Raw genomic sequence first — 27,855 nt, 5'->3', positions numbered from 1 at the left:
AGCTGTAGGCTCTGTTTTCAACTTTGGATAAAGGCAGATGGTATCTCATGTCTTCTCAAGTCCAGCTGCTGCAATCCTGTTAAAGTGTTGCTTTCACTTAAAAACCATGAAGCGCCTTCCAGTGCAGCTTCGAAGGCAGAAGTTTAGATCAGCCAGGATGGTTTCTGAAGTTGTCCTCTGGGGAAGAAACTTCTAAAGAAGCCGCCACTCAGCCGTGATGCTTGAGCAGCCTTCCGGAAACAGCTGTTGAGGATGCAGAAAGCTGAACTGGAATTTGGTTCATGGCTGACAAGTTAGTTTTGCCATTAAAACTAAAATTTAAGAGAGTCCAGCTGCCTGCAAAGTGCAGCAGCTGGCTTGAGCAGCCGGGGCACTCCTGGAGGAACAGAGAAAAGTATGTTTTATATTGTCTTCTATGAGCTCAGCTGCCCTTTAAAAGCAAACACAAAGTTGGCCAAAGGCAGCTGTTTGTGTTGCAGGTGAATTGCAAAGGAATACTTGAGGGACCTGGGGACACATGCTGTTAGTTTTAAGAACACTTCACAGATCTGCTTATAATTTAATTCAGATCTCAAATGCTGTAATGTAAGAACAGTTTTTCACTATGTGATCCCATTGCTTAGCAAAGCCTCCTGCCAGTATTTGGTGTTGTCTTTGGTGTTGCAATGAGGACTTTTCTGAATTCTTCCTGAAGAAGGGGATGTTGGGTGCACTAGTCCCAGAGTTGCAGTGGAGTGAAAGGAACAGGTCGTGGTCAAGGAATAGAGGGAAACCGAGCATTTCTGTTTCTATAAACTTTTGACTAGTGACTCATTTTCTTCTCATGACTAGAGAGTTTAAGTCTCACTTAATGACCTGAAAGTACTGCACATTTTGTTGTAAGGTTTGAAACTTGAGTGGAGTACAGTGACCACACAAAAAAAGGTACATATGAAGTCCATCTGTGGGCAAAATATTTGGGGGATTGAAAGGGGAAACCCGGAATGAGTTGGTAATGTTGTTTGAGGCTCTTCTAAATATGAGGTGGTAGTGGGATGGTGGATTCATGGAAGAAAATCTCATAGGGGTAGTCCTCCTTCCTTGCAGATATAGCCTATTGGTAGCAGTTGTGCATGGAAATCATTTGGAGTCTAGTTTCTGTTTATCCTTCTACACAAGCATCGTAAACTGCTCTTGAGGTGGTACATAGGTCTCCACAGCAACATCTGGAAAAGGTATTTGTATATAAATATCTGAGCAAGATGGTTTGGTGTTGTATGGGTATCCCCCTCCTTTTGATGTGGCACTCTTGCACTCGTCTCACGCTCGCTGACTGTCTGCAGAAACACTGTCTGGAAGGGTCGTGTCAAAAGCATCAGTCATGGGTTTTTATAGTGATTGACATTAATTAGCCTCTATGTTTTCCTTCTCTCCCCTTATCCCCTTTTTAACTTTGTGTTTTTCCTTTGAAACAGCGATTAATTTGGAGGAGCAAGATTGTAAACTTCCCTTATTTGAACCTGCTTGCACTGTTAATTTTATTGGGCAATGTTGGGGGATAGTGGGGGAATTCAGGCATGATAGTGAATTGCTTGCTATCACAGTGATGGTTTTTAAAGCCTCCAGCTGTAACTATCTCATTTCTTCCCTCTGAAGCATCAACCTACTCCTTTCCTTGAGTGGTGTTTCCCTTCTGCCTCTAGTCATTTCGAGTGAACTGCCTTGCTCTTCACCAGCCTCCCTTCATCCTCCTCCTTGGACTTGATTTGGGCATAACCTCAAGTTTTCTGGGGAAAAGTCATCCCCTTTTCACGGTGTAGTAACTAGGGAAGCCTATTCATATCCCATGTAGCCTTTACTGTGTATTAGTAGCTCTGGGCTCTCCATATGCTTAAACACCCTGTCCCTCTGGTGACAGCACAAGTCCCAGTGGCAGGTGAGGGAGGTCTGGGAGGTTCTGGGGTAGCGGTGCAGCTCCTGCACCTTGGTTGGTGGACTCACTGGGCTGTGTATGGTGAGGAGGTGTGTTATTGGGACCAGCTTTGGACCTCCTGTGTGGTTGGCCTTGTTTTGGGCTGTCTCAGGCAACCATCCTGTAGATTTTCGTGCACTGAACAATCAGCCTTCTACCTAATTTTTTCTTTTGGCAAGCTTTGCTCTAACAGTAGTCTTCTGGTGAATATAAGCCTCAAGTCCAGCCTAAACCTCCTTATGGCTGGTTTATACTTCATTATCTTTCCTTTTTGTCTCCAAAGAGAACCTTTGTTGTGCTCTAGGTGCAAAGCCAACGTCTTTTTGTCTCATGAGAGAGGTCATCCTGCTGACCTTTTCTTGCGCTATTCCAATTTCACTTAACCTTTCATGAACTCAATAACCTGAAATTGCACATTTTTCCAGCTGAGACCTTACTGATGTCTTATGATGTCTCACTGAGACCTTGGGCTCTTTTACACGCTTGGCATGAGCCACTAAACCATTGAAGACTTTCTCATTCTATGTCACTTCCAACTGTTGAACTCCCAAGCTGCAGAACAGATTTCTTTAATCCCAGAGTGCCTGACTGTGCTTGGCTTTATTATAAGCTGTGCGTCCTGTCAGTTGTTTTAGTCCTCAGATGTTCTGCATAAACTTCTGCCTGTCCTCTGAGTTGACAGACTTTCCCAGCTATCTGTTGTATGCAGATTTCATTCGCATTCCTCTACTTTCCCTATCAAGGGAATTAGCGGAACTGCTGGATGAGACTGTCCCAAGGCAGATCTTTTAGGAAATCTGTTTATAGTTTGTCTTTCTCACCAGAACTTCAACATCTGCGTAAGATCCTCTTCTTCTGGCTTTTGGGAGGTGGAGTTTGGTTTGGCTCTGATGTCTGTCTTAAATAGTAAACAGGATGGATGGTGGAGCTGGGCTGGTGGGTGATCCACGTGCAGGCCAGCACTGCATGTGCAGGGTGTTGGCAGCAAGCATACATGTGTCAGAGCCGTGATGTTAAGTATTTCCTCTTGGAGGGTGAAAAATGGCTTTTATTCTGGTCTGTTATTATCAACACTTGACAGTTCCTGGAGAAGATTTTTGTTCATCTAAAAAAAAATATATATATGGAAAAAATTATAGATACATGAAACCAGTGATGTGAATGTAAAGTGAGAATGGTGTTTTTAATTTATGCTCTTATTAACCGTAGGAATGACTGGACCTGAAAATTATCAATTCTGTCAGCTCTAAGTATTGAAGTCATTACTGAAATAGTATTGTCACTATCTCACTTGCTTACATGAGTGTGTTATCTGGCAGAAATGGTCTTGAAAACCTTCATCTGTGGCTAGTGCCAAAAGGCCAGAATAGATCATCTCCGTGGGCCTTGTCCAAGTGGAGTTCCAGGTAGGAGAAGAGTACTGTGGTCTTCCAGCCCTTCTAAAAGCAAAAAAAAAAGCCCACCAAGTGGGCCATAAAAAAAAAAAAAAAAGGCTAAATTTTGAAGCATATATGCAATATGCCTAAAATGGCCAGTAATCTGAATTATTAATAGAGAATGCGACAGATCTAGGGCATTAGCTTTACGTGTTTCATGGACACGTGTATCGGAGAGAAAGATGGCTGTACTTGTATGATGTTTGCTAAAACATCATACAGATTGGTGTTTGAAGGAGGTGAAGTACTCCAAATCCCCTCTTAACTGCCATGTTTCCTTTGTTCAGCAGCTTTAAAGCTCACCTGCAGAATTCTAGCAGATAAAATGAGCAAACAAGCCATTCCTGGTGGCTCAGTGGGAGATCAGAAACTCAGTGGCATCTGTGAGATGTTCAGCTGAGGCAGTGAGTCCAAGCTATGATGATGTGAAAATGGAAAGCATTTGCTGTCCAGCCACAAAAATCCACATGTGACAATTCGGTCTGTGTTTGTGTACTTGAAGAGACAATTTGGAGTTTTGTCCTTGTATTAATATCTGGAGGAGGAGTCTGTATTCAACTAATCTTTTTCTTTTAAAGAATCATCTAAAGGTAGGACTTTTATTTTCCTTAATACCTGGTGTCTGTTCCCTGCTGCTTGTCTGCACGTTTGCTTATTGGGATGCCAACACTGGGTTCACAGAATCTCTGTTGAAGTAATGGAAAAGCCATAATATTGGGTCATTACTATTTAGTTGTTTCTGTATCAGCCTTTTCAGTACAGGATTCTCTCGTTTTTTTAATGGCTCTGAGCTCTGCAGAGACTGAGCCATTAAAGTCACACGGTAGAGGGTTTTTATCACTTAGTTATTTTTTTCTGCTTGAAGTCTAATTACTTTCCACAAAAGTGTGGAAAACCCCAGTTCTCAAGAAGGTTTATTTGAGGGAACATTTGTACTTTGGGTGGCCAGCATAAGAGGCTTTGACCCACAGCTTTAGACCTGCTGAACTGTGAAGTTTCTGCAAAAATCCTTCCCAAGCAGCAAGCCAGTTTTTGTCCTGCCACCTGCATGCAGCTGGAGTTTAAATGGTGATGGGAAGAGGAACAGCTGGGTGGGGATGATTGCACCAGTCTCTGAGAGCTCTGGCATTGTCCTCATTTTTGGATCTGGTGCTTTCTCCTCTCCACTGGAGTAGATTTTTGAGACCTCACGACCGCAGCTGTGGCGTTGCGTGGGTTGCATAGCTGCAAAACAGCCCGGCAATGTTAAACGGAGGATTCTCATTTTGACCCCGTGATTTAAAACAAACCATCTTAACATGTGGTTGTGGCTCGTGTGTTGGCACTTTCCAGCACTTGCAGTTTCAAAACAGATGACTGAAATCATAGTGGTTTTTAAGAGCGCACTTGCTTTCTCCCTGAGGTTTCCCTCCTCACGACGTGGTTCCCTTCTCTGGTGCCTCCCGCCCCCCAGGGCCCTGCATGTGCGGTGCCTCTGTTCCCCAGTGTCTCTGCTATGGAGCTGCTGCCCAAGGATCAAATATTTCAGATATTTACATTGCTGCAAATGAGTTTCCTGTGTCGTTTAGCGGACCTGATGCAGCACACGGGAAAGAGGTGGCAAAGCTGAAGGTGAGCAGCAGAAACAACTAATTTGTCTTATCGTACTAAGATTTGTAGTGTTTGCTGTCTTGTATCTTAGCCTCATTTAAAGTACACACTTAGGCATGGCTTGTTAATACAAAGCATGCCAAATCTCCGTCACTGAGTTTATGGGTGAGGCACAGGGCTAAAGTCCTGTCTTAGCTCCCATATAGGATTTTCCTTTAATAAGGTTGGTGGAGCAATAGCTTATCGGGACTTTGGGGCCAGATCCTCTCCTGGAATAAATAAAGCTAAGCTCATTTACAGCAATTGAGCATTAATCTCTATAAGACTTTTCTGAAGATACATTGCAGTGAATGTAACAAGGAAGAGGGATCATTATTTTCCAAGAGAAGTGATGGATGAGAGCACATTTCCACTACACAATTACCATCGCTCTTTATTTTTAATCACATTGCTGGAAACATCTAGTGGCCACTGCAAGGGCAGTATTTGTGAATGGAAGATGCATATATTCAAAACAGTATGAGCCGGGCAGTTTTCCTTTCTTAGAGTAAATCTTGCCAAATACCTAATTTTCAAAGATTAGACTCCTGAAGCACAGAGCTGAGGGTATGATTGGCAGGAGGACATTCACGGCTCAGTAATGAAACACTGATGTATAAAATGGTAATTGATCCCGGGAGCACTGCGAGCACCGAGCCAGATCATGTTATGTGCGGATTCCAGTGCAGCAGCGGAAACTATACAAATGTTGGCAAAGAGGGTTAAATGTTGGATTAACTAACCACATTCTGCAGAGATGGTACTAAAATGAAATACACTGTTCAAAATTTTGGGGGTGGTTTGTTACAGAAGTGGTTTGCCATGCAGCTCTAAACTCTATGCATTTGTCTCACAGATGTGACTAGAGGTGCTTTGTTTATTAGAGAGGACTGCTGAGATTTATTGATAAGTCTAAGCCTGACCAGTCCCAAAAAGTCACTTTGGAAGTTAATGGTATTTTTATGCAACTATATGTGTTATTTCACTTGTGCAGATCCTTTTAAGCATATAGCTTTCTGAGGAAAACTTATTTTTTCTGTGTTAAAAAGGCTGATACAGCACCTCAGTTCCAAAATAATAACAAAAAAAAATAATCCCCACCCTGCTGCTGTTTTTAGACATTTGCCTTTGGCTTGGTTGCCTCCACTCTCCATGAAATCCTAACAAAACTGGTTCTGTGCGGGAAGTTAAGCAAACAAGACACAGCAATTGTGATGATAGTTTTCTTACACAGGGAGGACTGTGCTGGAGCTCTTCTGTTTCTGATCTACCTGGAGTGATGGTGGCTCTGTGTCCCCATGGGCAGATGTAATTGCAGGTTTGGGGCTTCCCATGTTTACTGGCTTGTTTGGAGACAATCCAGAGTCCTTTCTGCTGCACTGAGAGTGGAAGGGTGCCTTGAAAATACTATTTTCTTTTTTTTTGGTGGGGGAGGAGGGATAGGATCAGTGAGGTTTATATGGAGGCATCTAAGCTCTGCATATCTTAATCCTAATACAGAGGCTATAGGAGAGTGTGCTCACTGCAGGCTAGACCCCACCATACCTCTGCAATGTTCCCCATCAGATGTGTGTGATTGGTGGTGCTTACAAAATAGTTCTCCAGCTTTTCCAAAGCAGTAAAAATCACCAGTGTGGATGGGACAGATACCCCTCATCAAAACCTGTGAGAAGTTGAAGTAGCCAGCCCCTGATGCAGGAGGAAGCAGAGCACATGGGACAATTAGCTAATTAGCTCGTCTTTTCTCCACCAATTCTCTTTGCAACTTTGGAGAAAACAGAATGTAGCAAAACTCTTTGCCTGCAGAATGACTGAAAGCGGTCTCCTTGTAAGGGTAATTTTGGAAAATGTGCAGGTAAATTGGTCACTTTGGAGGGCTGAAGCTGCTCGGTTCCCAGAAAACAGAGATGTCAGTCCCAGTCATGGTGGCCACCAGCTGCGGTCATGTTGTTGCCAGTTGGGTGGTAGAAATTCCTGATGGATGAAGCCGTGGACGATTTTCAAAACTGCTGTGTAGTCTCCAAGATGGGCTGCAGAGTCTTCTTCTCTTCATTTCTTTCAACAACTGCCTATTGTGTCTGAAAACAATCACTCAGTTCTTCATTTTAACCGTGGCAAGATTGTAAATTAGGCTACTTCCTTCTTTTTTTTTTTTCCCTCCTGCATTGCTGAATCTTAAATCTGGTGGAAGCTGACATTTCTGCCTCCCATGCTGGGATTGAGAGCCTCTATTTGAATCTGCATTGGGTTTGGGGAATGAGTTGATGCGGGTGAGCATTGGTCTGGGAGGCTGGGTGAAGGTGTGACAGGGTGGCATGAAAACGCTTGTCTGCTCACTCAAAGTCCTGCAAATTCCAGTGGCACGGGATGACAGCGAGGACACAGTCTACTTTACACAGACGAACACACTCGTCTACTTTAACTTGTGCTTGCTGGAGTCTGCACGTACTTGTAGACATCTTGTGAAATCATCAGGTGCTGCTGCTGCTGAGCATGTGTCTGTCCTACATATAACACAACCCACAAACACAGCATCCTGAGCTCCCATCAGTTCGGGCAGTAGCAGTTAAGTGCTGCTGCCAAGTTTCGTGGTGGTCTGGGTGTTGCTTGTATTGTTTTAGCCTAATCTTGTAGGGCAACAGGAGTTTTGGACATGCTGCAAGTACCGCCAGTGTCCTGTGAAGCTGTTTAATAATGGATATTTATGGGCACAATTGGAAGCACAATTGTTACGGTAAGCGCCATAGATCTTCAGTTAATCAGCATGCCTTCAGCCAGCCCTGGGAGCTGACGTGCAGAGCGGGTGATGACGCAAATTAAAATCCCGCTCTCGAAGGCAGATGGGGATGCAGCAGCACAGTTGTGCTGGTTGGTAGAGCTCTACCTGTTTTCCGACCTGCTGGAGTTGTGAGAGGATTGCCACCCCTGTTAAAAAAAGCAGATGGCAAGAACTGTTTGTTTTGGTTTGGTACTTAATTCCCCTGTATCTGTCATTGCAGCTGCTGGCTGTGGGTTTTGCATTACTTGGTTTGGAGAAGAGTTAGCCAAATTAGTGTCTCACTGACTCCCATTCTGCCTCACTACATTGTGTTGTTTGCATTATAAGCATCCCAGGATGATGTTTAAATCCAAATAAAACAGAGTTGTCATGGCAATTAAAAGATAATTGGGGAAGTGCTTTTGTTGTGCTTGTATGATGCTGCATTCATAGAAACTTCAACTATGGGTGGGCTAATACAGTTTTTTTTTTTTTTTAAGAAATAATGAAATCTGAATTTGGTGGATAACCATCTAGTGGTGATGGAGTAAAATCATTGTAGCTCATACTTTGAGCCTTTAGGCACCTTGCAGCCTCCAAGAGCCCTAGTGCACTATGCAGGGCAGACTTGGCTCTGGGGTTTCCTTGTACGTTTTTTTGGGGTTGTTGTTCTTGTTGTGTTTGGTTTTTGTTTGTTTTCTCCTCCAGACTGTGCCACTTGCTGTGTGGTTTGTGGCTGGTCGCTTCCAGTCTCTCTGATTGCCGCATTGCAAGTGAGGAAAGAGTCGCCGTTTTCTCCCGACAGCACTGTGGCCATCACCAGCTGACAGATGCTCATGAAGTTAGGTCAGTGGTGCTCCACTGCCAGATGATTGTAGTTAACAAAATATTTATAGCTGGATAGAGCATTTTTAAAAATTTTATTCTTTGGGTATTGATTGATTGACTTTTAGCTGAAGCCAGTACATTTTTGGACAGATGAGAAACAGATTTTTTGGTAAGGATTCTTCTTGTGTCTGTTTGCTTTAAAAATGCTTTTAATACTTGGCTCAACGGAATTTGATCTTTTTTTTTTTTTCTTCTGAAGATGATCATTTAATAGCATGTTGTACATTAAAGCTAATACAGGTATTTGGAGTTGTCTATGTATGTTTTTAACAGAAAAATACCTTGCATGCCAGCAATGCCATCAGCTCATTCTCTCCCTTTATTCTCATATCATTTCAGTTCTCTAATGTTTTACAGACATACTTTCTTAAAAGCAGGATTGTAGGTCTATGTTTTATGTTATAGTTCTATTTTCCTGAACAAATCTTACCTCAGCACAAGTAGATTAAATATAAACAGGGTAAATACAAAGTATAATAAGTAACTAGTGACAACTGTTTTAGTGTAGACATTGTAGAAATAAGATACATGTTTATTTTAGAATGTCTTCTAAAAATTGAATGGGCTAATTTCTGAAAGTATTGGAAAGATTTTAATATGAAGGAGAGGAACACTAAATATACAGCTGAACTAGGCAAAATGCAAAGTAAAAATGGTGTGGTCATCATCTGTTAGCAGTGTACCTCTATGAGGATTATCAGGGGCTTAATGCAGAAGTCACTTGATGAAATTTGTCATGTGGTGTGCAAAAGGTCAGACTAGATAATTGCAGCGGTCTCTTCTGTCCTTAAAAGCTATGAATCGGGTAGCACCAGCCACGTTTCCAGCAGCATAGGGCACAAAAAGCAGGAAGGTCCTTATTCTGATGAGTTTGCAATCCAAACAAGATAGATACAGAATAAACAGGATACGCCGGAGAACTCCAGAAAGGAAATTACTGGGATGTGGTTGCTTGTGAAAATACAGCCTTTGAGAGAGCACTGTAGATTTATAACCTCTGGGCATCACGTAAGCAATGAGCAGAGAGGAGGACTCTGAGTGGACAGAGTAGTGCATAGCAGCAAAAATGACGGAAGGCATTTTATACATTGAGAAAAGAGGGGAATGGAAAAAGACCACAAGGATGAGCCAGTTGGTGTCCTTGCTAGTGGAGAGGAGAAAAATGACTAAAGGCTGCCTGGACCTCAAAGAGGGTTGACTCAGTCTGGGCTATCAAGGCAGGCCTGTTGAGTAAGAGTTATTTGCACCCCCTGAAAGTGTCGTTGGTCCCACAGTGTCTGGTACCCAGGATGGTGGTGTGGCTGAGCTTTGCTCCTCTGCTCAACTCAGCTCCAGTGGACAGGGATAAGTGTGGGTTAAGGCTCTGAAAGTACAAAAGTCCTCTTATCTGCTAGCAAAGGGAAATGAATAGGGTCAACCATGTTGCCCTGGCAATTTAAGTGGGCTACGGACTGGGTTTTGAGCTCTCTCGAGCCTGAGCATATGAGATTGTGGCCACAAACAATAGGCTGTGGCAGCCAACTCTAGGAATCCACGTTCAAAACAATTACATCTCAGGCCCTTTTAATACTAAGGATGTAAACTGAGGAAAATATGTGGCCTCTTTTGACTGATTAAAGATGTATTCTGACAGCTGCTAAGTGCAAGCAGTGCATTAAATAATGGCATGCCTTCTGTCTCTTGGCAGCCTGTGTCCTGCAGGTACACATGAATGGGTACCTGCTTTGTAGATGCAGTCATGGGTTTGTGTGCAAAGATCAGACCCATGTGCAGGTGTGGATTTAGCAGGGGTCACTTGCCTCACGGGGACCTCTGGAAAGAATCAGCACCTGAATCCAGTCTGTATTGTTCTGTTTAAAATATCTTTTAAATGGCAGGTATTCCACACGATAGATTCTTTTTTTCCATGTGCGTTGAAAGCATTTTAAAACCATTTAAAAAAAAAAACATCCACGTTAATATAACTGTATGGATGCATTTTAAGAAAGTATTGAGAGCAGAGACAGGAGACTTTGGGAGCGTGCCATTTGCTGCCTCCCATCAAACGCCAGTATTTGCTAGCAGATGAGGCTTTTGGATATCTTCTCAGCGGTCATGGGGTTCAGAGCGGTTTCTGCCTTGTGATGCAGGATGTGGGATTCCTCTGGGTGCTGTAAATCTTTTACAATTGAAGAGGGATGGATTGCTTTAGCTGGAAGAGATGAGCAGAAACACAGGCGTGCCCCTGGTCCTCTCTTCTTCTCTGGGTGCTGAAGACCAGCATGCTTCAGGTGACCTGCGGAGATGGAAGAAACTGCAGGAGTAGCCCGGAGTGGGCTGCGATGAGATGCTGGTGAGAGCTCAATGGGGTGATGACCAGAAGCTAATTTCCAGACACCATAATAGTGAGGATATTGAGCCACTTAGCAAATAACTCCTGAGAAGCCACTCAGAAAATGTCTATATGTGTGTGTGTGCAGTCAGGGAGGTTTAGGTAAGTAGCTCCTGAGGGTGGTCCATGAAGTCTGCTTTACATCTCCAGTAACAGTCTCTGGTTGAGGTGAATCACTGGGATTAAAAATGGTACGATCTGTATGATGATGTTTTGTCTGTTCTTCTCTCTTCCTGCGTGTTGGCATCATGAGAAGGACCTTATCCACGTAGCATTTATTTGGCTGCTGGCCTGTACCAAAACTGATTAAATTCTAGCCATTACTGTACATGAGTACTACATTAATTTTCCAAGATCCTTTTTTCACTCGTTCAAATAAATGAAATACTTCATTATTCATGGTTTTTTTTTCCCCTCATTGCATGGGACAGTATGGTTATCTAGTATCTGCTGGTCTTTTAAAGTCCTCCTGAGAGACCTCACGGTTGAAGTGCTAACTTGATCTTAGCACAAAATTATGGTTTGAAGTCCTGTTGCATTATTCTGTTGTGCATGGGTTGGAACCTGTGTTTCTGTGGAGCCTGGGGTGAGTACATGATGTAGACGCTGCTAACAGTGAGAGCAACGAGGGATCCCCTTCTCCTCTGGCTGCCGGCTGCTCGGCAGAAGAAGCAGAAGTGAAGGAGTAAGCTAAAACAGGGCCTAAATTGTCATCAAAGCCCTAGAGAAGATGGTTGGCCTGGTTATTGATCCTTAGCTAAAGGGAGGGCATTTGTCTGTTGGCAAGGCATAAGTCCTATGAAGCTGGTCAAATAAATCTGTCTGCTTTTTGCTAGAAAAGCAAAATTCAAATGAGACTTGTTATCTGCAGGGTTTGTATATTTAGGAGTTGTGTTAAATATCCTTGTTAGCTTAGTTTCTTAAAAGAAATGCTCTTGATCTTACCCTTGTACGATCTGGAAGGAGTCTGAAAATAAATAACACATTCATAAGGTTCAGGCAACAACTTCTGAGTACTCTGGGTTGACAGCATCTGTCACCGTGACCTGGTTGGGACCTGGTTGGTGCCTGGTTGGGACCCTCCAGATGACCTTTCTTGGACTTCTGCTGGTAGAGGCTACCATTTTAAAAAGCAGTCCACATGATTAAGGAGTATTGCTCTCTCTGATAATGTTCAGCACAGCTTACACTTGTCAGACACTGGAATCTATTTACTGAATTCTTTTCAGACAAGTCGTTTTTGGCACTTCGCAAAGTTTCTTTCCATGTGTCCTCACTGGCTCCATGCTAATTTATTCAGAAAGGCTTAGCTCCAAATACATGAGACAGTATTTTCAGTGTTTCCTACTGTCTGGACAGCACTGCATTTGGAGAATTCCTGCCTCCTCCCTCCCTTCGTGCCCTTAATTTCCTTTGGTAAATGTGTGATGATGTGACACAGCCTATATACTTACATTAAATGACATTGCATTGTAACAGGAAAACAGATCTCCATTGATAGCCTCGCTGTTGGGAAACACTTGATAAGCTCATGGTATCACTACAATAAATACAGTTGAAGTGCCTTTGACAAATGACATCTCTGAATTTTCTACTCCTTAGTGATTCCTGTAGCCCAGAGGATACAATGAATTAGCTGATCTAAGCTGAATTGTCCTAAATATCCTGATTGTTTCTAATGCCTGAACCAGTAGCAGGAACAGAGGAAAACTGTAAGGAGAAAGGGACAGAAAATTATAGGGTATGCAAAAAGAGAGATTATCAGGTCTGAAGGGCAGTTGTTTCCATTTAGTCTGACCTTGTGTCTAGAAAGAAGCCGTAGACCTTCTTGAATGACATTTAAAACATGTAATCACTTAGTCCAAGCTTGGGGGGGGATTTTGTTCTCCTTTAGTTCAAACACTGTAAGCAGCTCGAATATCCATCTGTGTGGCTCTCAGCATCACAGTACCTGATTGCTCGTGGCGGATTAACAAGATGTAGAAGTTAAACTAAGGAGGTGCTTTTGATCTCTTTTACAATCTAGGAACTAAGGCACAGTGTCCCCAGCTCCCCTCCCCATGAAAGTGCTTAGTTGGAGCGAGAATAATGTTAAAACATTCGTAAGCACCAAAAAGTCTTTATATACTCTGCCAGCATGGAGCTCTGTCCTGTCCTAGCACCAGGCATCCCTTGCAGTATAACTTGCTCGTATAAGCCCGGAACCGGTCTCTGTTTTCCAGGGCATCTCAGCTGCTTTGCAGCACACGCCCGGTGCCCTCGTGGTTGTGTCGGTAACCTCGGTGCTGATCTCATGCCTGGACCTGCTGTTGTAATTCACAAACTGCGTGTTCTTAGACCTAATTCCCCACAGGTCTGTTTGGGGAGGTGATCTTGGGTGTGCCAACCAGTCGTGCATATATGCACAACAGGGACTGTGTGCAGGTGAGCTCTTGTGGCCACTCTTTAATTAAAAAATAAAAAGTTTGGAGGAGGTCATGCCTGGCTTTCTCTGTAGTAGCCCTGTGGTCAGTGCAGTTGCTCATGGACAATCGCATGGGAGGAAGTTGTTAGCCTGAATCCAAATAGTTTCTGTTTTGTAATGTAGGTTTTGCTTTTTTATGAGCGGGAAGCTAGATGCATCCTGTTAGTTAGCTGTTGATGTTCCTTTGTTGCATCTATTTGGCTCATGCCTCCTTAGCCTCTGTTGAGACCTTTGGCAATAAAGATTTTCTTGGCAAAGACAAGATATTATTTTTTGGGAATCAGGTCATTTGGATCAGTTAGGAAAGGGAGCAAACCAAAGCTTTTGAATTTAAGGAAGTCATCCAGAGATGTCTTGTTTTTTTCACTGAGTGATGTCTTAGCTACGTAACATGTGTTACTAAATCTGTCTTTTGAGTTTGGTAATCCTTATGAGATCCTACTAGTCAACCAGGTTTTGTGTTTGAAGAAAAACACGCAATTAAGTGAGGAGGCATTGGTTTCACCTGCCTACTACAAAGAGCCTGTTGATGCCCTCCCAGTAAATTACAACTTTAAGAAGGCAGTGATTCATCTTTGCAAGCACAAGTGGGAGAACACTTGTTTGGCAAAAGCAATATTTAGACCTGTTTGCACACTTAGTATTTTCCTGTAGAAACTCAGGAAGGGATTAGCACATGGTGTTTCTCCTGAAGCCTTCAGAGAACCCTTTCAGAGGAAAACAGGAATGTTGTGACCTCATTAATGTTTATAAATACGTAAAGGGTGAGTGTCAGGAGGATGCAAGCAGGCTCTTCTGGGTGACAACAAATGGTAAGGCAAGGGGTAATGGGTTCAAACTGGAACACAAGAGGTTCCACTTAAATTTGAGAAGAAACTTCTTCTCAGTTAGAGTGACAGACACTGAAACAGGCTGCCCAGGGGGTTTGTGGAGTCTCCTCTGGAGACATACAAAACCCGCCTGGACACATTCTTGTGTAGCCTCATCTAGGTGTTCCTGCTCTGGCAGGGGGATTGGACTACATGATCTTTTGAGGTCCCTTCCAATCCCTAACATTCTGTGATTCTGTGTTTCCCCTCCCTTTCCCTTAGTTGTGGCCATGGTTTTTCACACTACCCTTGTGCTGCTGCCAGCACTTGCGTGAGCACGTGGTTGAACAGTTCAAGGCCACAGTGCCATTGAAAACAAATCCTCCTTGCTACACTCTGAGGTGGGTTTTTCATAGAAGAGACCTAGAAAGATCATCTGGTCCAACCTTTCATGGGAAGGAGATCTTAGATGAGATTATCTAGCACCCTTCCCAGTCACCTCTTGAAGACATCCAGGGATGAGGACTCTACCATGCCACTGGCAGGACATAATTTTTAATTGCATAACTTCCTGGTTTGCTTGTGGAGCGGCTGCATGTGCCCTGGTCCTGCCATGTGGGCAGGAGTGCAAAAGCACGTAGGCACAGCACTGTGGTGGGCCTGATACAGGTTGTCCTAATCCTTCTTCTGCTCTCAGCTCTGCCATGGATTTGCTGTATGTCTTCAGGCAGGTATTTTAATCCCATCTCAGGTTTCTCCATGGCACAACAGGGATAATGCTTGGTGACCTGTGTGGTGCATGGGGATGCATTGGAGCTTTAGGTAATCTGGTTTAGCATGTGGATTAATAAGGCATGCCAGCGGAGCCCAGTTTGTTCGAGATATGTTAGTTTCTTGTCTCTTCATGGCTCCAGCGCTGTTGGGGACCCTGTGTGTGTGTGTGTGGGAAATGTGCTTGCATCACCTCCCAGTGTAGCGACTGGTGAAACAGGGAGCAGCCTGGGCTGTGAATTATGTCCTGATGGTGTGAATGGTATGCGCTGGTGAGAAGGACATCACAGAAACCCTACATGACCGTGAAAGTAAGTGTGGCCACTATAAAAATAGCCACAGCAAATTGGATTAGACTTAAGAGGGAACTGCTCTTATTCACTGCTGAGTGATGAGCAAAGTGAATTTTGGCCTGTGAATATCATGATGTGATTTATTAGTAATCACTTCCATAGTGTTTCTCATCTATAGATCTTAAGTGGCAATTAGTATGAAGACGAGAAAGTATTATTTTTTTTTATTGAGGCACAAAGACATCAAATGACCTGCTGCAGGGCATTTCGTGAGTCAGTGGTAGGGGTTGGGCATAATGCCTCCTTTGAGGAGGATAATTTTTGTATGATTGGTTTGTGTCAGCCTGTGCCAGTTGTGTATGTGATTTGGTTAATAATTGTGAACATGATTTGAAATTCTATGGAGTAGTTCACTGATGGTGAATCGGAGTGTTGCCAGGACTTGCTGACAGTAGCGGCTAATTCATGCTAATCTGTAGACGTGGTACAGTTTAATCCAATTCAATTTGAGTAACATGTTTTAAATTCCAGTGCCCATTTCTTTTGCTGAATTTAATGAATAGATACCTGCACGTTGTAATGGGAAGTGTGAAAAACCTTTCAACCCTTAACAGCTCTGTAGATGCCCTAGCTTTTGCTAAAGTAGTTTGCTGCCTTCTCGAAGTACACAGCTTATATGGGAGCTGGTTTTCCTCCTTGTCCAATTAAGCTAGATAATTAAATCTCCCTTTTTAGTCATAGCCCACGTTTTTAATCCTGTAACTGAGCTTGGCTTGCCAGAGGAAGTTCTCTGTATTTCTCAACACAGCGGATCCCTAGTAAACATGGCATTAAATCCAGTCCCATGCTGCTTCTCTGTATTCATCTGTCTTTTCTTGACCTGATACTTTTATGCTGGGTGTTTCCTGTGCTAATGGTTATTTTATTTAAATGCCAGCTGCACTGTGATTATTCTTTTAGCACAAAGTATAGGAAGGTTTTTTTAAAGTGTTAGATTTAGTTACATGTACTTGATATTTAGAGTACGAGCACAAAGCATGTTTTGACAGAAGCTGCACAGACCCAATTTGACAATCAAATAAAAAGCTGGAGGTTTCAGGAGTGAAATGGCAACATCTCTTCAGCAATACTAATTGGTTCCTCACTTCTGTATTCATTGCGTGTCCTTTGTTTGATGGTGAAAGCTTTTAAGTCAGCCATTGTGTCTTACCTGAAGGATGTTTTGCAGTTGCTGAGTGTAGGTGTAGGGGATGATGTGACAAGGAGCTGAGCTGAAGAACTTGCAGCCCTGTGACACTTTACATAGTGATCCTTGGTGACTTATACCAAACCAAATTTGAAGGAACTACAAATAATCCTTCGCTTCGTAGGTAAAGAAATTACAGATATCTCTTCCCATTTGAGCGTGTGCCTTGAACTCTGATAGAGGAATGGGGAAGAGCAAGGCCTTCTGAACTGTTTCCTCCTCCGTACCTGTAGCATCTCCTTATGGGAGCTGCTTTTGGAACTAGATTCAAATAGTTCTTTACTGGTTTCATTTTCAGCTGAATTTTCTCGGTGAGAGGGGCAAAGCTGTACACAGGAGACTAGTTAAATGGGGATGTGCAAAAAAAGCCATGCAATATTTGGATTGCTTTCTAACACTTGAAATGAAGACTCAGATTCCTTAGTTCTTAGTCGGGCTCTTTGCTCAGGTCAAACTGAGGCCATGAATAAACTATGTTGGTAGGATTTTTCCATGTCTGTACGAAAGAGACAGTGCTGTCAGGAGAGCACATTTTTAGCAGCAGTGGTTCTTCGTCTTGCATTGGATTGTTATGTGTAACCTCTGGCATTTGTGTCGCTCCTGGAGTACCTAGAGACTTCAGCTGGAGTTACTGTTATTTGTGCTGCAAAAATACTTTGGTATGTGTGTAAATTCTCACATTAAGGCTGTGGGAGACCTGTCTGTGGGCAGGTGTTGCTGATCAGTAACATTGGATCTGTGCATGCCTGATCACCTCTTGCTTCCAATTTCATGAAAGTCAGGCATCATGGACATTTGTTAGACGAGCCAGTGTACATAATTTACCCTGGATTTGTACTGTATACAGAAGGACAGATGATACCTGACATCGTGGCCTTGTATCTCTCAGCGTATAGCTAACCCTTCAGCTTCTTGGAGTGGATGTTAGGAGCTGCGGTAGCTTGGCCCTTTGCATCATGTGGTTGGCACTATTTCAACCCCATTTGTTGGCAGCTAAGACCAGATTTCCTTTCTTGCTGAACCATGGCCTGAAGAGCAGAGTAAGTTAGACTTTAGGCAAGTCCATACACTTGTGGTTAGAGTGCACAACGCCAGCTTGGACACTTCAGCCTGCAACTTAGGTGCATCTGAGATCTTCACAGAAGACTGTTCCCAGCACCCATTGGTGTCATCAGGAGCCCTTTTGCCACATCAGTATGACGGTAGCTGAGATATATGGGGTTTGTGTGTGTTTATTAGGTCTCATTGATTACTGTCTGTTCTGAAGACAGATTATTAATTAGCACAACAAATTGCTGGAGAGGAGGTGTGTGTAGGGAGTGGTGCTGGCATTGTCTGCTATCGCATCTGGAAGAAATTCAACAAGGGATGCAGCTGTCTGCCATGTAGCTAAGAATGAGGTCGAGTCAATGGTGCAGAGCGAGACTTCTTATCTAATAAAGGAAAAAAAAATCGGAGTTTAGAGCAAGGAGAGAAGTACAAGCAAGAAAGCCAAAAAATCCCCCAGTTTTTAGGACATTGTTCCAAATGGGCAGTGCTGTTAGAGTTGGCTCCCGCGTTATGTGTATCAGGAGAGAGCTTTCAAACAACTGCATCGGTATCTCATGCTGTTCCCTTCCAGGCTTTTTTTTTAAAGAATGCTGTCTTCTCCCTCTCCACTTATTAACTGTTTTCTGTGAGGAAAAACCTCAGTGAAAATCAGTAGCTCAACAAAAAAAGCCTTTGCCAAACCACAAATTTAAGGGATTGGACGCTGGGGATTAGTTTTTGCTTCCTACCTATGGTGATTTCAGTGCTGTTGTAGGCTGGGGATGCAGCTTGGAGTTACTGTGGTCCTCCAACTGAGGGAGGCCATAATGCCAGGTTGTTCAAGGATGCAGGGAGGAAGGCACCTGGGAAAGCGTTGTCTGCACATCTGCCCAGGAGTGACACAGCACTGAGGAGGGATTATTTGGGTTATAGAAATTAAAATTTCAGAGACTGGATGGTATTGTGGAGAAGGGAGAAGATGGGGAACTCCACAGGGAGTTTTTTTTTCCACCCTGTATTTTTTGCAAGAGAAAGGCAGACCTGAAGCGTAGCTTGGACTAATGGGATCCTGAGCTGAACTTTGCGGCTTTCCCCCACATCTGTGGCAGGCCGACCAAAGATCTGCTCTTGGATTTGCCTGATTTCAGGGTGTGTCATTGATTTGTTCTGGATGGTGCCAGTTCCTCTGACTTCACTGCAGTTTGTAAAAAAAGGAGGGAGGGTTTCTGTTTTTCATATGTTGCAAAATTGTGTTGACGACATCATCACTGAATATATCCTTTCCTGATTTTTGTTGAGGAGAAGGCTAATCTGATTTTTCTTAAATTCAGGCAGTGGTGACTTGCTCTCTTTTTATTCCTCCACAAAAAATTAATGAGTTCTGATTTTACAGAATTAGAACTAAAATTCAGTTCTAATTTTTAGAGCTAAAATTCTACCATTTTAGTTGTACAGGCACTGTTCATGTCATACTGCAAAGAAAATGGAAGAATTTGAGAGTGTCCCTGTAGCTACTAAACGTTTGCCGTTGTGGATAAAATTGGAGGGAGGAGAAAAAGCCAGACGTAGCCAGAAGATGATCAAAAGTCCAAAAGGTCTCAGAAGCCTGTGTGCCTTGGAGAGTTTAAAAATGGGACACCGATGTCAAAGTCACTTTGCTGCTTTCAGATGTGCCATCCCCAGAGTTCAAAGGACCCTGGAGCCACAGATGAAGCAAACTGGACCTGGGAATGGCGTGGGTTGGGAGCAGTTTATAACTGCAAATTTTCAGTCAGTTTTCTTGTTGTTATTGTCATGCAATTGAAGTCACGGCCATTGAGCTAAAAGATGAGAGTGTTTGATTGGATTTTGGGGTCTGTAATTGCTGCTGTGATGTTGCTGCCTGGAGGCAGGGACTTGCAAACGGATCTTTCCAATAGGAGGATTATAGCTGAAGAGGGAGTGCTGGGTTTAAAGAAAGAAAAGTTTAAAGCTGTCATATAGTGGTTTCCACTCAGATGAAAAAGCAGAGGATTATGAAGCTTTTGTCAAAAATAATAGAAAAAAAAATAGCATTGTTAGAGGACTGACAGTGGCAAAGTCACTCTCAGGGAAAAAAAAAGCCCTTGGGACTTGTGAAAGGATGACTCTCCATGAGTACGGGGTGAATCCAGCTCCTGAAAGGCATGGCAGGCAGCTCTCAGGGCTGTGCATCTCTGAAATTTTGCTCCCGAGAGGGGTTTTCTCAGCTAAGCCAGTGGCTGAGTTGCTGCAGAGGAGGCTGCTCTTGGGACCCCCAGCAGCAGCAGCCTAGCTCCTCCGGGCTCAATCTGAGACCAGGGACTTTGTGCACTTGGTGGATTGTTTTTTATTTATTGAAAACCCTCATGAATTGTGTTTTGGACTCTAATGCTTTATGGAAAAAGGTCTCTCTTTCCATCCTTGTTGAGATATTTTTGCAGCTGGAGGGGAAGCCAGGCTGCCATTGGGTGGGCACTGAGGACAGGGGAGGAGAAGCCAGCAAATGAAGTGGAGAATATGGAATCTTGAAGATGTTTGAAAAATGAGGGAAAACATTCCCCTGATGCTTCCTTAATCCATTAGGTCAGGAAGGAACTTGGATGCTCAATTCAGACCCTTTCTATGCTCCTGTGCATTGAACTTGTGCTGTAGGGTGCTAGCCAAGTAGCAGGGTGCTCATGTGAGACAGGGAAACCCAGATATGTTTTCTTGCCCTGTCAGAGCCTTTTTGTGTGATTTACTCAGGATCATTTGAGGCCATACTTTTTACAAAATTATGGTATTAAGGCATCTGACGGATTTTCACTGTTGCGCTGCTTTGGGTCTCTTTGACGGAGTAGCCTGTGTTTGACTTAGATCAAAACATGAAGCAGTGTCAGGGTCTCCAATACTCCTTGATAAGGGCTGATACATTTAGTCATGCTAACTGTAAACCGTCTCCATTTTGTGATTAAATTTAGTTTCTGTTCATGGTAGGATTTTAAAATAACACCTTCATGAACACAGCTTCTTTCAGGAACATATGTGCCGTGTGAGATAAGGGTTTAAGGATGCCTGTAGAGCATTGTGGACTGGAAGGGTAATGGCTGTAAGTATTAATTGTTACAGAAAGAAATGTTTTTTTCACTAATTGCCAGGAATGGGTTTAACAAGATAAAGCTGGGTCAAACTACTGCTTAGCATATACAAAGCCAAGTGATAACCCCAAGCATGAAACACACACACGGGTACATCTGTTTTTGAGATGCAAAACTAGAAGTTGATGCTTTGCTCTATCTTCTTTCAATGCTAATTGAATTACTGGGGACAGTGAAAGCCTGTGGAAAGACTGTTGAGGAACAGTAAGAGCAGCATTGGCTCAAGGACCTGAGCTGGCCAGCATTGCCAGGCATTGGTGTTTCCGAAGAAGCTGAAGTTGCTGGGGGTTTGTGGGGGCTTTGCTGAGCACAGCTGGGGACCAGGCAAGCATGAGGGTCCTGCCAGGCTGGCAGCCCCTGGTACCTGCAGGATGCTCTCTGGGCCAGGTTGCTAAAATCTTTGAGGATGCAGGAACGATTCAGGTGATACCTGCAAGGCAGCAGCAACGCTAACCCGCGCGAACCCAAAACCTGCACTTTGCTTCAGACCCAGGGACTGCCGCTGGGCAGCCGGCTGTGGCATCTTTTCTTTGTATTCGGCTTTTAAAATTCAAACACTTCGGACAGAAACATTACAGCACAAGTCTGTATCTCCGAGGACATTAGTCTGTTGAGACACTTGGCAGAAGCGCACAATATTTGGATGTGGAGTAACTTGCTTTTTCATTTTATAAACCCTTATGTAAACACATTGTTTGCATCATTGGGAGTTGATTGTTTAACTTTTCTCTCCATGGTATGAAAAATAACAAAAAAAAAAAAAAAAAAAAAAAAAAAAGGCCCCAAAGGAAAAGAAACAAAACACTACTTATTTTCTTGGTATGTACCTGTAACACTTTCCAAATGTAAAAATGTAAAAGCCTCTTAAGATACAGAAAAGCAGCAATACTATTTATATTTCCTCTATGAAAAGACTGATCAAAGGCGCACAACTGTGCTTGGGTTTAGTTAGCATCGATAACTGCATTAATGTCAGGGTGCTTATGATTTTATTGAATTCAAAAGTTGCGGGCTCTGCAAAGCATAAAGCAAGCTAAGGCTCTAGTGTGTGCTCAATTTATATCGTATTATGTGCCATTCTATCACAACACATTTTGTCCTCTGGCTGCATTTCTTTGCTGGTCATTTGAAAGGTCTACTTTGTGTTAGGTGCTTGTCTGTCTGGTTTTTGTTGTTGTTGGTTGGTTGGTTGTGTTTTTTGTTTTTTTTCAGCACTGCTGAAGGGTGCTGAGGATTGTGAAGGTTTGACCTTGATGGGAATGCCTAGGTTTTTCTCCACAGGGAAGAGCTAATCCCAGCTGCACTCAGCTGAGCAGCCAATATGCCCGGTGCGCAGGTGGAAAGGGGTTAAAAGACATTAATGTGCCCTGACTCATCATGCCCAGCTGCTATGGTCAGGCAGATTTCTTGGCCACTAACAAGGCTGTGAAGAGGCCAAGTAAGAACAGACCCACAGAAAAGCCTGAACAGATGAGGTTTGGGCAGTTTCTGCTGATTCCTGTACAGGCATTACAGTTTATACCAGAATGTTTTGATGTGTACACATGTATGGGGGAGAGAGAGGGGTCAGCACCCCTTTGCCTGGGGGTAGGGGGAGAGGAGGATGCAGCAAATGTGCTCATGTGGATAATTTAAAGGGTTAATATTAAAATGATAGTATGCCAACAAACTACGCAGCTGGTTAAAGCCTGACTCTAAGGGGCTGATCAGGTCAGATATCTCACTGAAAAGCTTTACATGGGTTTTTGTGAGCACTATTGTCTCTCTTTCTGCAGACACGGTGGGGACACAGCTTTTGTTGTCCTGCGAGCAGCGGCTGTGAATGGGAACGGGCAGCACGATCCAGCTCTGAATGTCGCTGGCATGGAACAGCAGCCTTTTGACATGGCACAGTTCAGCATTTTGTTGTTGAGATTTCTCCTTTTGTGACTGCTGGTCACATTGGTGAAAGCAATGCTGCTTTTAAAGCAGAAAAAAGCAATTCTTATGCACTAGGCAAGTTTGAAATAGTTGGGTTTTCCCACGTTCTCCGGACTTCAGAAACTGGCTGCAGTTTCCCTACCCCCAGACGGTCACACTTCTTACTTTATGCATCAGGTGATGTTTTTATTACTTTGTTTACCAGGCAGGGTCTCTCTCTCTTTTTTTTTTTCCTTTTGTCTTTTGCCTAGTCACAGTTTGACCTTACCACCTGCTTTGGAAGTAAAGATGACATGTGAGCCCGACAATGAAAGGTGATTGATTCTTTCCTAGCCCCCTCTTGCACAGGCAGGTTTAGGCAGCAGTGGGCATGGTGGGTCTCTTGCCTGCAGTCAGTGGCTGGTGTTGGCTGCTTTGCAGAGATCTCTTCCCATTGGTACTGACTTTGGTTGATCCACAGCCTGCCTACATCAGCCCTGGTCGTATGATCTGGAGATGCTTAAGAGCTTCTCATTTCCAAACACTGTAAAGTTTGGTCAGAGCAAAACTGTCAGATATTTCCAGTAATGCGTCCAGTAGCTAGTGGGATATGGGGGTTTTCCTGTTGCTTACTCAGGAGCAGAGCTGGCAGTCAGGAGCACAGCAAAGTTGCAGGTGTCCCTGCGTTTTTCATGTGCCATCTCTGCAGTGGCTCTTTGAGACTAGATCTCTTTATGGTACCATATTCACACCTTTGCTTGCCCTTCTGCAAGAGGATTAAAGGGCAAGTCAGGAGCCTGCTGCTCCTCAGAGAGTGTCACAGCTGGAAGTTGGAGCTGAATTTCAGGGATGCAGGTTGGGCATGGTCCAGGCTGCTGTGGGGTGGAGCATGACGAAAAGCTGGGCTTGCTTTTGATGTCTGCAGTTGGGCACTCAGCAGCAAGTGCCTGGAGGGGCTCTGGATTTCCAGCTTCATCCGTCTTGTACTGCTTGGTGTAAGAGATTAATTCCCTGTCGATGCTGTCGGGATGTAGATCAGTTTATTTCACATTGGGCTCATTAACTGCTCTCTGTCATGCGTATCTTTGACCAGCAGTGAGAAACCTCTGTGATGTTGGTGCCAAGGATGTGTTAGCAGACACTGAGTAACATGGAACAGGGTACGATGGGATGCGCAGGGAGACCTTTGCCAGCTCCTCACTTGCTATGAGTTTCCACTGCAGGCTTCATTGCTCATTTGGGGATGAAATGCAGGGGCTGGCACACGAGTCTGCAGGGGTGGTTGACCCCTCTTGGAGGTGTCATCAATGATACAGAGCAAGCATTCAACTGCAGTCATCGTTTCCATAGGTTAAGGACCTCCTTTTCAAATCCTTTGTGATGGGGTCAGTAAATGTACTAAAGAAATGAGTAAAATGAGTAAATTATTAAGTCAGTAAATCTAATGGGGATTTAGGGTCTGCCCTCACTCTATTGAATTTGAGTAATTGTGATTATATATGAGTTTGAGCTGCCAAGTTTGGACTTGTATCCAGACTGCTACTTCAAGCCTCACATCTTGCCTTTTAGCTTCTGTTCCAGATCCAATACGTTACAATTAATATATGTATATTGGAGAGGCTAAATAGACCTTAAAATATAGTAGGTATTAGTGAGATATTGGTGGGTTCTGTTAACAGTTCTGTTTCATATATGTGCTTAGAGATCTCAATTTTTAGATAAAATTTAGTAAAGCAGAGGAGGTAACAAGCTTTTATGTGCAAATGGAAGTTAATGCTGGGGTCCGCTGGGCATTACTGCTGAAACTCCATCTCTGCCTTCATGTCCAAAGAGCTGACTTAGGAGGGCACAAAAGGAAAGTATGAAGAAGGTATTAACTAAGTTGAAATGTGAAATTGAAGTGGCACAAAATAAATTAATAGATTTTGTGTGATAGCTGTTCATAGGAGTTTGATTATTTGGTAAGTCAGCCGACTGTTGCTTTGCCGAAGGCAAGTCTCACTAGGTGGTAAATGTGTCCTCAGTCCCTCCAGGGTTTATGTCTTTTTTATTTCTCAAATGGTGAAAGTAATCCCTCTTGCAAACTGGATTTTGCCTCTGGCGGCTCTTCTAAGGCATTGACTTTGAACATTGTCCAAATCTAATTAAATCAAAGAGTATTGATCAAATAGTTGGCTTCATGCTTTGGCTTTCTGTTCTCCTTGCTTGAGCAAGGAGCTGCCTCACTTGCCCGACATCTGCTTATGTATTTAGGAGAAACAGAGAGGTAAAGAAGACTTTGTGTCTCTTTTCACCTGCAAAAAAAAGTGAAAATGTGGGGGAGGATTCAGGGAAAAAAAGTTTGGAGAGGATGGGTAACCTCTCAACTGGAAGACATGTTGGGATTTTCAAGGAGCAGAAACGTCTGGAAAGCTGACAACATCTCACTCTGATGTTTGCCAGCATGTTTCTCTAGGGTCTTGCCAAAAACTTTCCCAAAGTGAGGGGCTTCAGTCAGAGTCGCTACAAGGAGGGCTTTGTGAGGACAGTGCTGCCCCTTGTCCGCTCTTGCCTTCTGGTGACACAGGCTGCTTAGGCCAGCTCTGTTTTTGGGAACATGCAGTGTCTTGAATGGAAAATGCAGCAACTGCATTAGCAAAGCGATTCTGCTTGGTCAAATAAAACGAGAATTTGCAAACAACATGATGAGACGACCAATCTGGTACTGGCTCAGTCCCATTGAGGTGATAAAAGGCTTTGTGTTGTACTGCATGGAGCGTACATGTTTTATATGTGCAAAGGATAGGTGCAAAACCCAGTAGGGTGCAACAGATATAATCAATATTCTGGAGTTTGATAACCATTTTGTTGGATTTTTAACTGTCTGGTAACTTCTATTAATATCTATGTCATTGTCCTGCACTAAATGCCAAGTCTTAACATCCTCTAGTATCTTAGATTTAATAGCTGTGCTGTTAAGCATCTCCAGACCCCAGACTTTGACCTGGCACCTGAATTGACAGGTAACCAAAAACAGTCCCCCAGCACATGGCAGAATTTTGACCATTAAGATTGCATAGTGTTTGCTTCTAATATATGTTACGTATGTGTTGCTGCTGTAGTGTCTCAGTCATGCTTATGACTTCATCCCAGCCTGATGCATAAAACCTATGGTACTTGTATGGCATCCATATGAGGAGAGTTTATGCATTGTATCTGTATGTATATATGTTTCTATATTTGATTGGTGTGAGCGCATATATCCCAGCCAAAGAAAAATTGTTCATGGGAGAGTAAGTGCTACCATATTTCAGAGTAAAGGCTGTAGCAGGCTAATTTTAAGGTTCACATATAGCAGATGAAGCTCTTCATAGTGCCTTCATATCAAGATAGCACCAAATAAAAAGGTGAGTATCAACAGGTACCCATCCTGTGGTTTTGATATTTTTCTGGTTCTGTTTGCAATACTTTGGTCCTAATGCATAATGCGTATGTGTGGGGGGGGTCATCATTGTCATGGAAACAGGGCATGATGCTGATAAAGATGGATGTGGGTCTTTTGTTTCTGGGGTGCATGTGGCTGCTGAAGTGTCTGTTATTGTTGTGCTCGGCAGCAATTTATTGAGATTATCTGCTGAGTGTGACTTCCATGAGCACGGCAAATGGAGATGGTGTGTCAACACTTCTCATCTGAGTAAACAGGATCCACAAATTTGCTTTATCATTGAATACAAATGCCTCTAGGTAGAGGTGGGACAGGAGGGGTATTTCTGTCTTCAAAAAAGTGAGTTGCTTTAATTTTGTTTTCTGGTGGGGGGCAAGCCTGTCTGCTGCAGAAGGTTGCTGTTTAACCAGAAGTGGAAGCTGGAAGATCCTGGGGCAGTTGTTGCCATGCTGGGTGTTGGAGTTGAGAGCTCCTGGCCTGGCTGGTGGCAGGGACAGTCTTGTGCCTCCTGGTGAATGGCAGCACATGTCCAAAAAAATAACCTGTGCTCTTCTTGGCAAATCTTCCTGAAGGGCTGTGAAGGAGCAGTTATGACTCTGAGCTATCACTGTGCTCTGGGAAGGAAATACTGGTCTTGCAGGGAAGGTGGTAAAGTGCCAATTGATTTTTTTCCCAAGGGTTGAGGGAGTCTATATTTTGCTGCTGGAGTTTTTGCATCTGTAGGGCTAAGCCTTAGGGCTTCTCTAGGGTAAGGTGGGTTGCAAAGGCTGTTTTTGGGAAGACTGAAAATAGCACCACATTGAAGTGCCCATGGCAGAGTTGCTTGGCACACACATGCACAGCTAATATTTCTCTGGCATTGCATGTGGGCTGTCGAACGCCCTTCTGTCTTGCTTAGAAGAGCAGAAATGTCCTGCCACAGGGATGTGATCCAGCCCCCTGCTTGTCCAACAAAGAAATTGTTGTTGCTAAACAACAGGCTTTTTTAAGGAATGTATAGATGCCCCAAGTCTGAATTTATGCTTCTCTCCATGGAATGAGTCACTGCGCTGGTTTTTAATAGAGCCCCTCTGGATTTATGTGTTTGCTGCTCAGATTAAACTCTGATTCAGTGCGTGAAATAAGATTCAGTAGTTGTGCTCTGCTGCTGTCCTGCTACTTGCAGGCAGTTGCTGGTTAAAGTCTGCTTCTGGCTTTTTCTGTGCAGATAGCAGTTGCAAAATACATTACAGAGCATCCTCATTTTGTGTTAATACTGACTACATGTGCGTGTTGCTGCTTGTTATTTTTAAGCAGAGATCCAATACCGGCTATCTTGTTGGTTGTGTTTCGTTTAATTGAATTCAGTTTTATGTGAGAACACGCTGACAAGTCCAATTAATACCTTCAGTGAAAGTTTAGCAAGGGTAGGGAAGGAAATTAGCTATACGACATGTTATAAGCTAATAATGAAGTAGTTGTGATGATTTGTAATGGGAATTTTCAGTGTCCTCCTTCTGTCGGGACTTGAATCTTCTTTTTTTTCCTGCAGTCGCTGCCAGGTTCCGCTCTGAAATTCAGAAATGTGATTTGTAACACCTTTGGAGCAAGAGACGGCCATCCCCTTGGGGAGGGAGGTGTGCTGGAGGAGCTGGAATTGCTCTGTGAAGAGCTGGGGTGCTGTGGGTGGGGCAGGAGAGGAAGATGGAGCCGGTTTGGAGGCAGCAGGAGCGGCACTGAGCCCTCGGATGCGTACCTGCTGGTCTCTGCT

General features: G+C 43.5%; 1 protein-coding gene across 9 annotated transcripts in view; it reads left to right on the top strand.

Moving 5' to 3' along the window:
• Positions 1 to 27,855, top strand: part of PDZD2 (PDZ domain containing 2) — a 206,103-nt gene that overhangs the window by 91,941 nt on the left and 86,307 nt on the right. Inside the window, exon 1 of one of the 9 annotated variants that reach the window (XM_065047501.1) lies at positions 1 to 27,855. This exon is cut by the window's left edge and continues 5,729 nt beyond it. The exons of the other annotated variants lie outside the window; for them this stretch is intronic. Coding sequence (XP_064903573.1) covers positions 27,833 to 27,855 — 23 coding nt within the window. The 5' untranslated portion in view covers positions 1 to 27,832. 9 annotated transcript variants of the gene reach the window in all.

The sequence above is a fragment of the Columba livia genome, chromosome Z (assembly GCF_036013475.1).
Source record: "Columba livia isolate bColLiv1 breed racing homer chromosome Z, bColLiv1.pat.W.v2, whole genome shotgun sequence".
In the NCBI taxonomy this organism is placed as follows: Eukaryota; Metazoa; Chordata; class Aves; order Columbiformes; family Columbidae; genus Columba; species Columba livia.
Note: the sequence above shows the minus strand (reverse complement) of the source record. Positions and strands in the feature narration are given on the sequence as shown.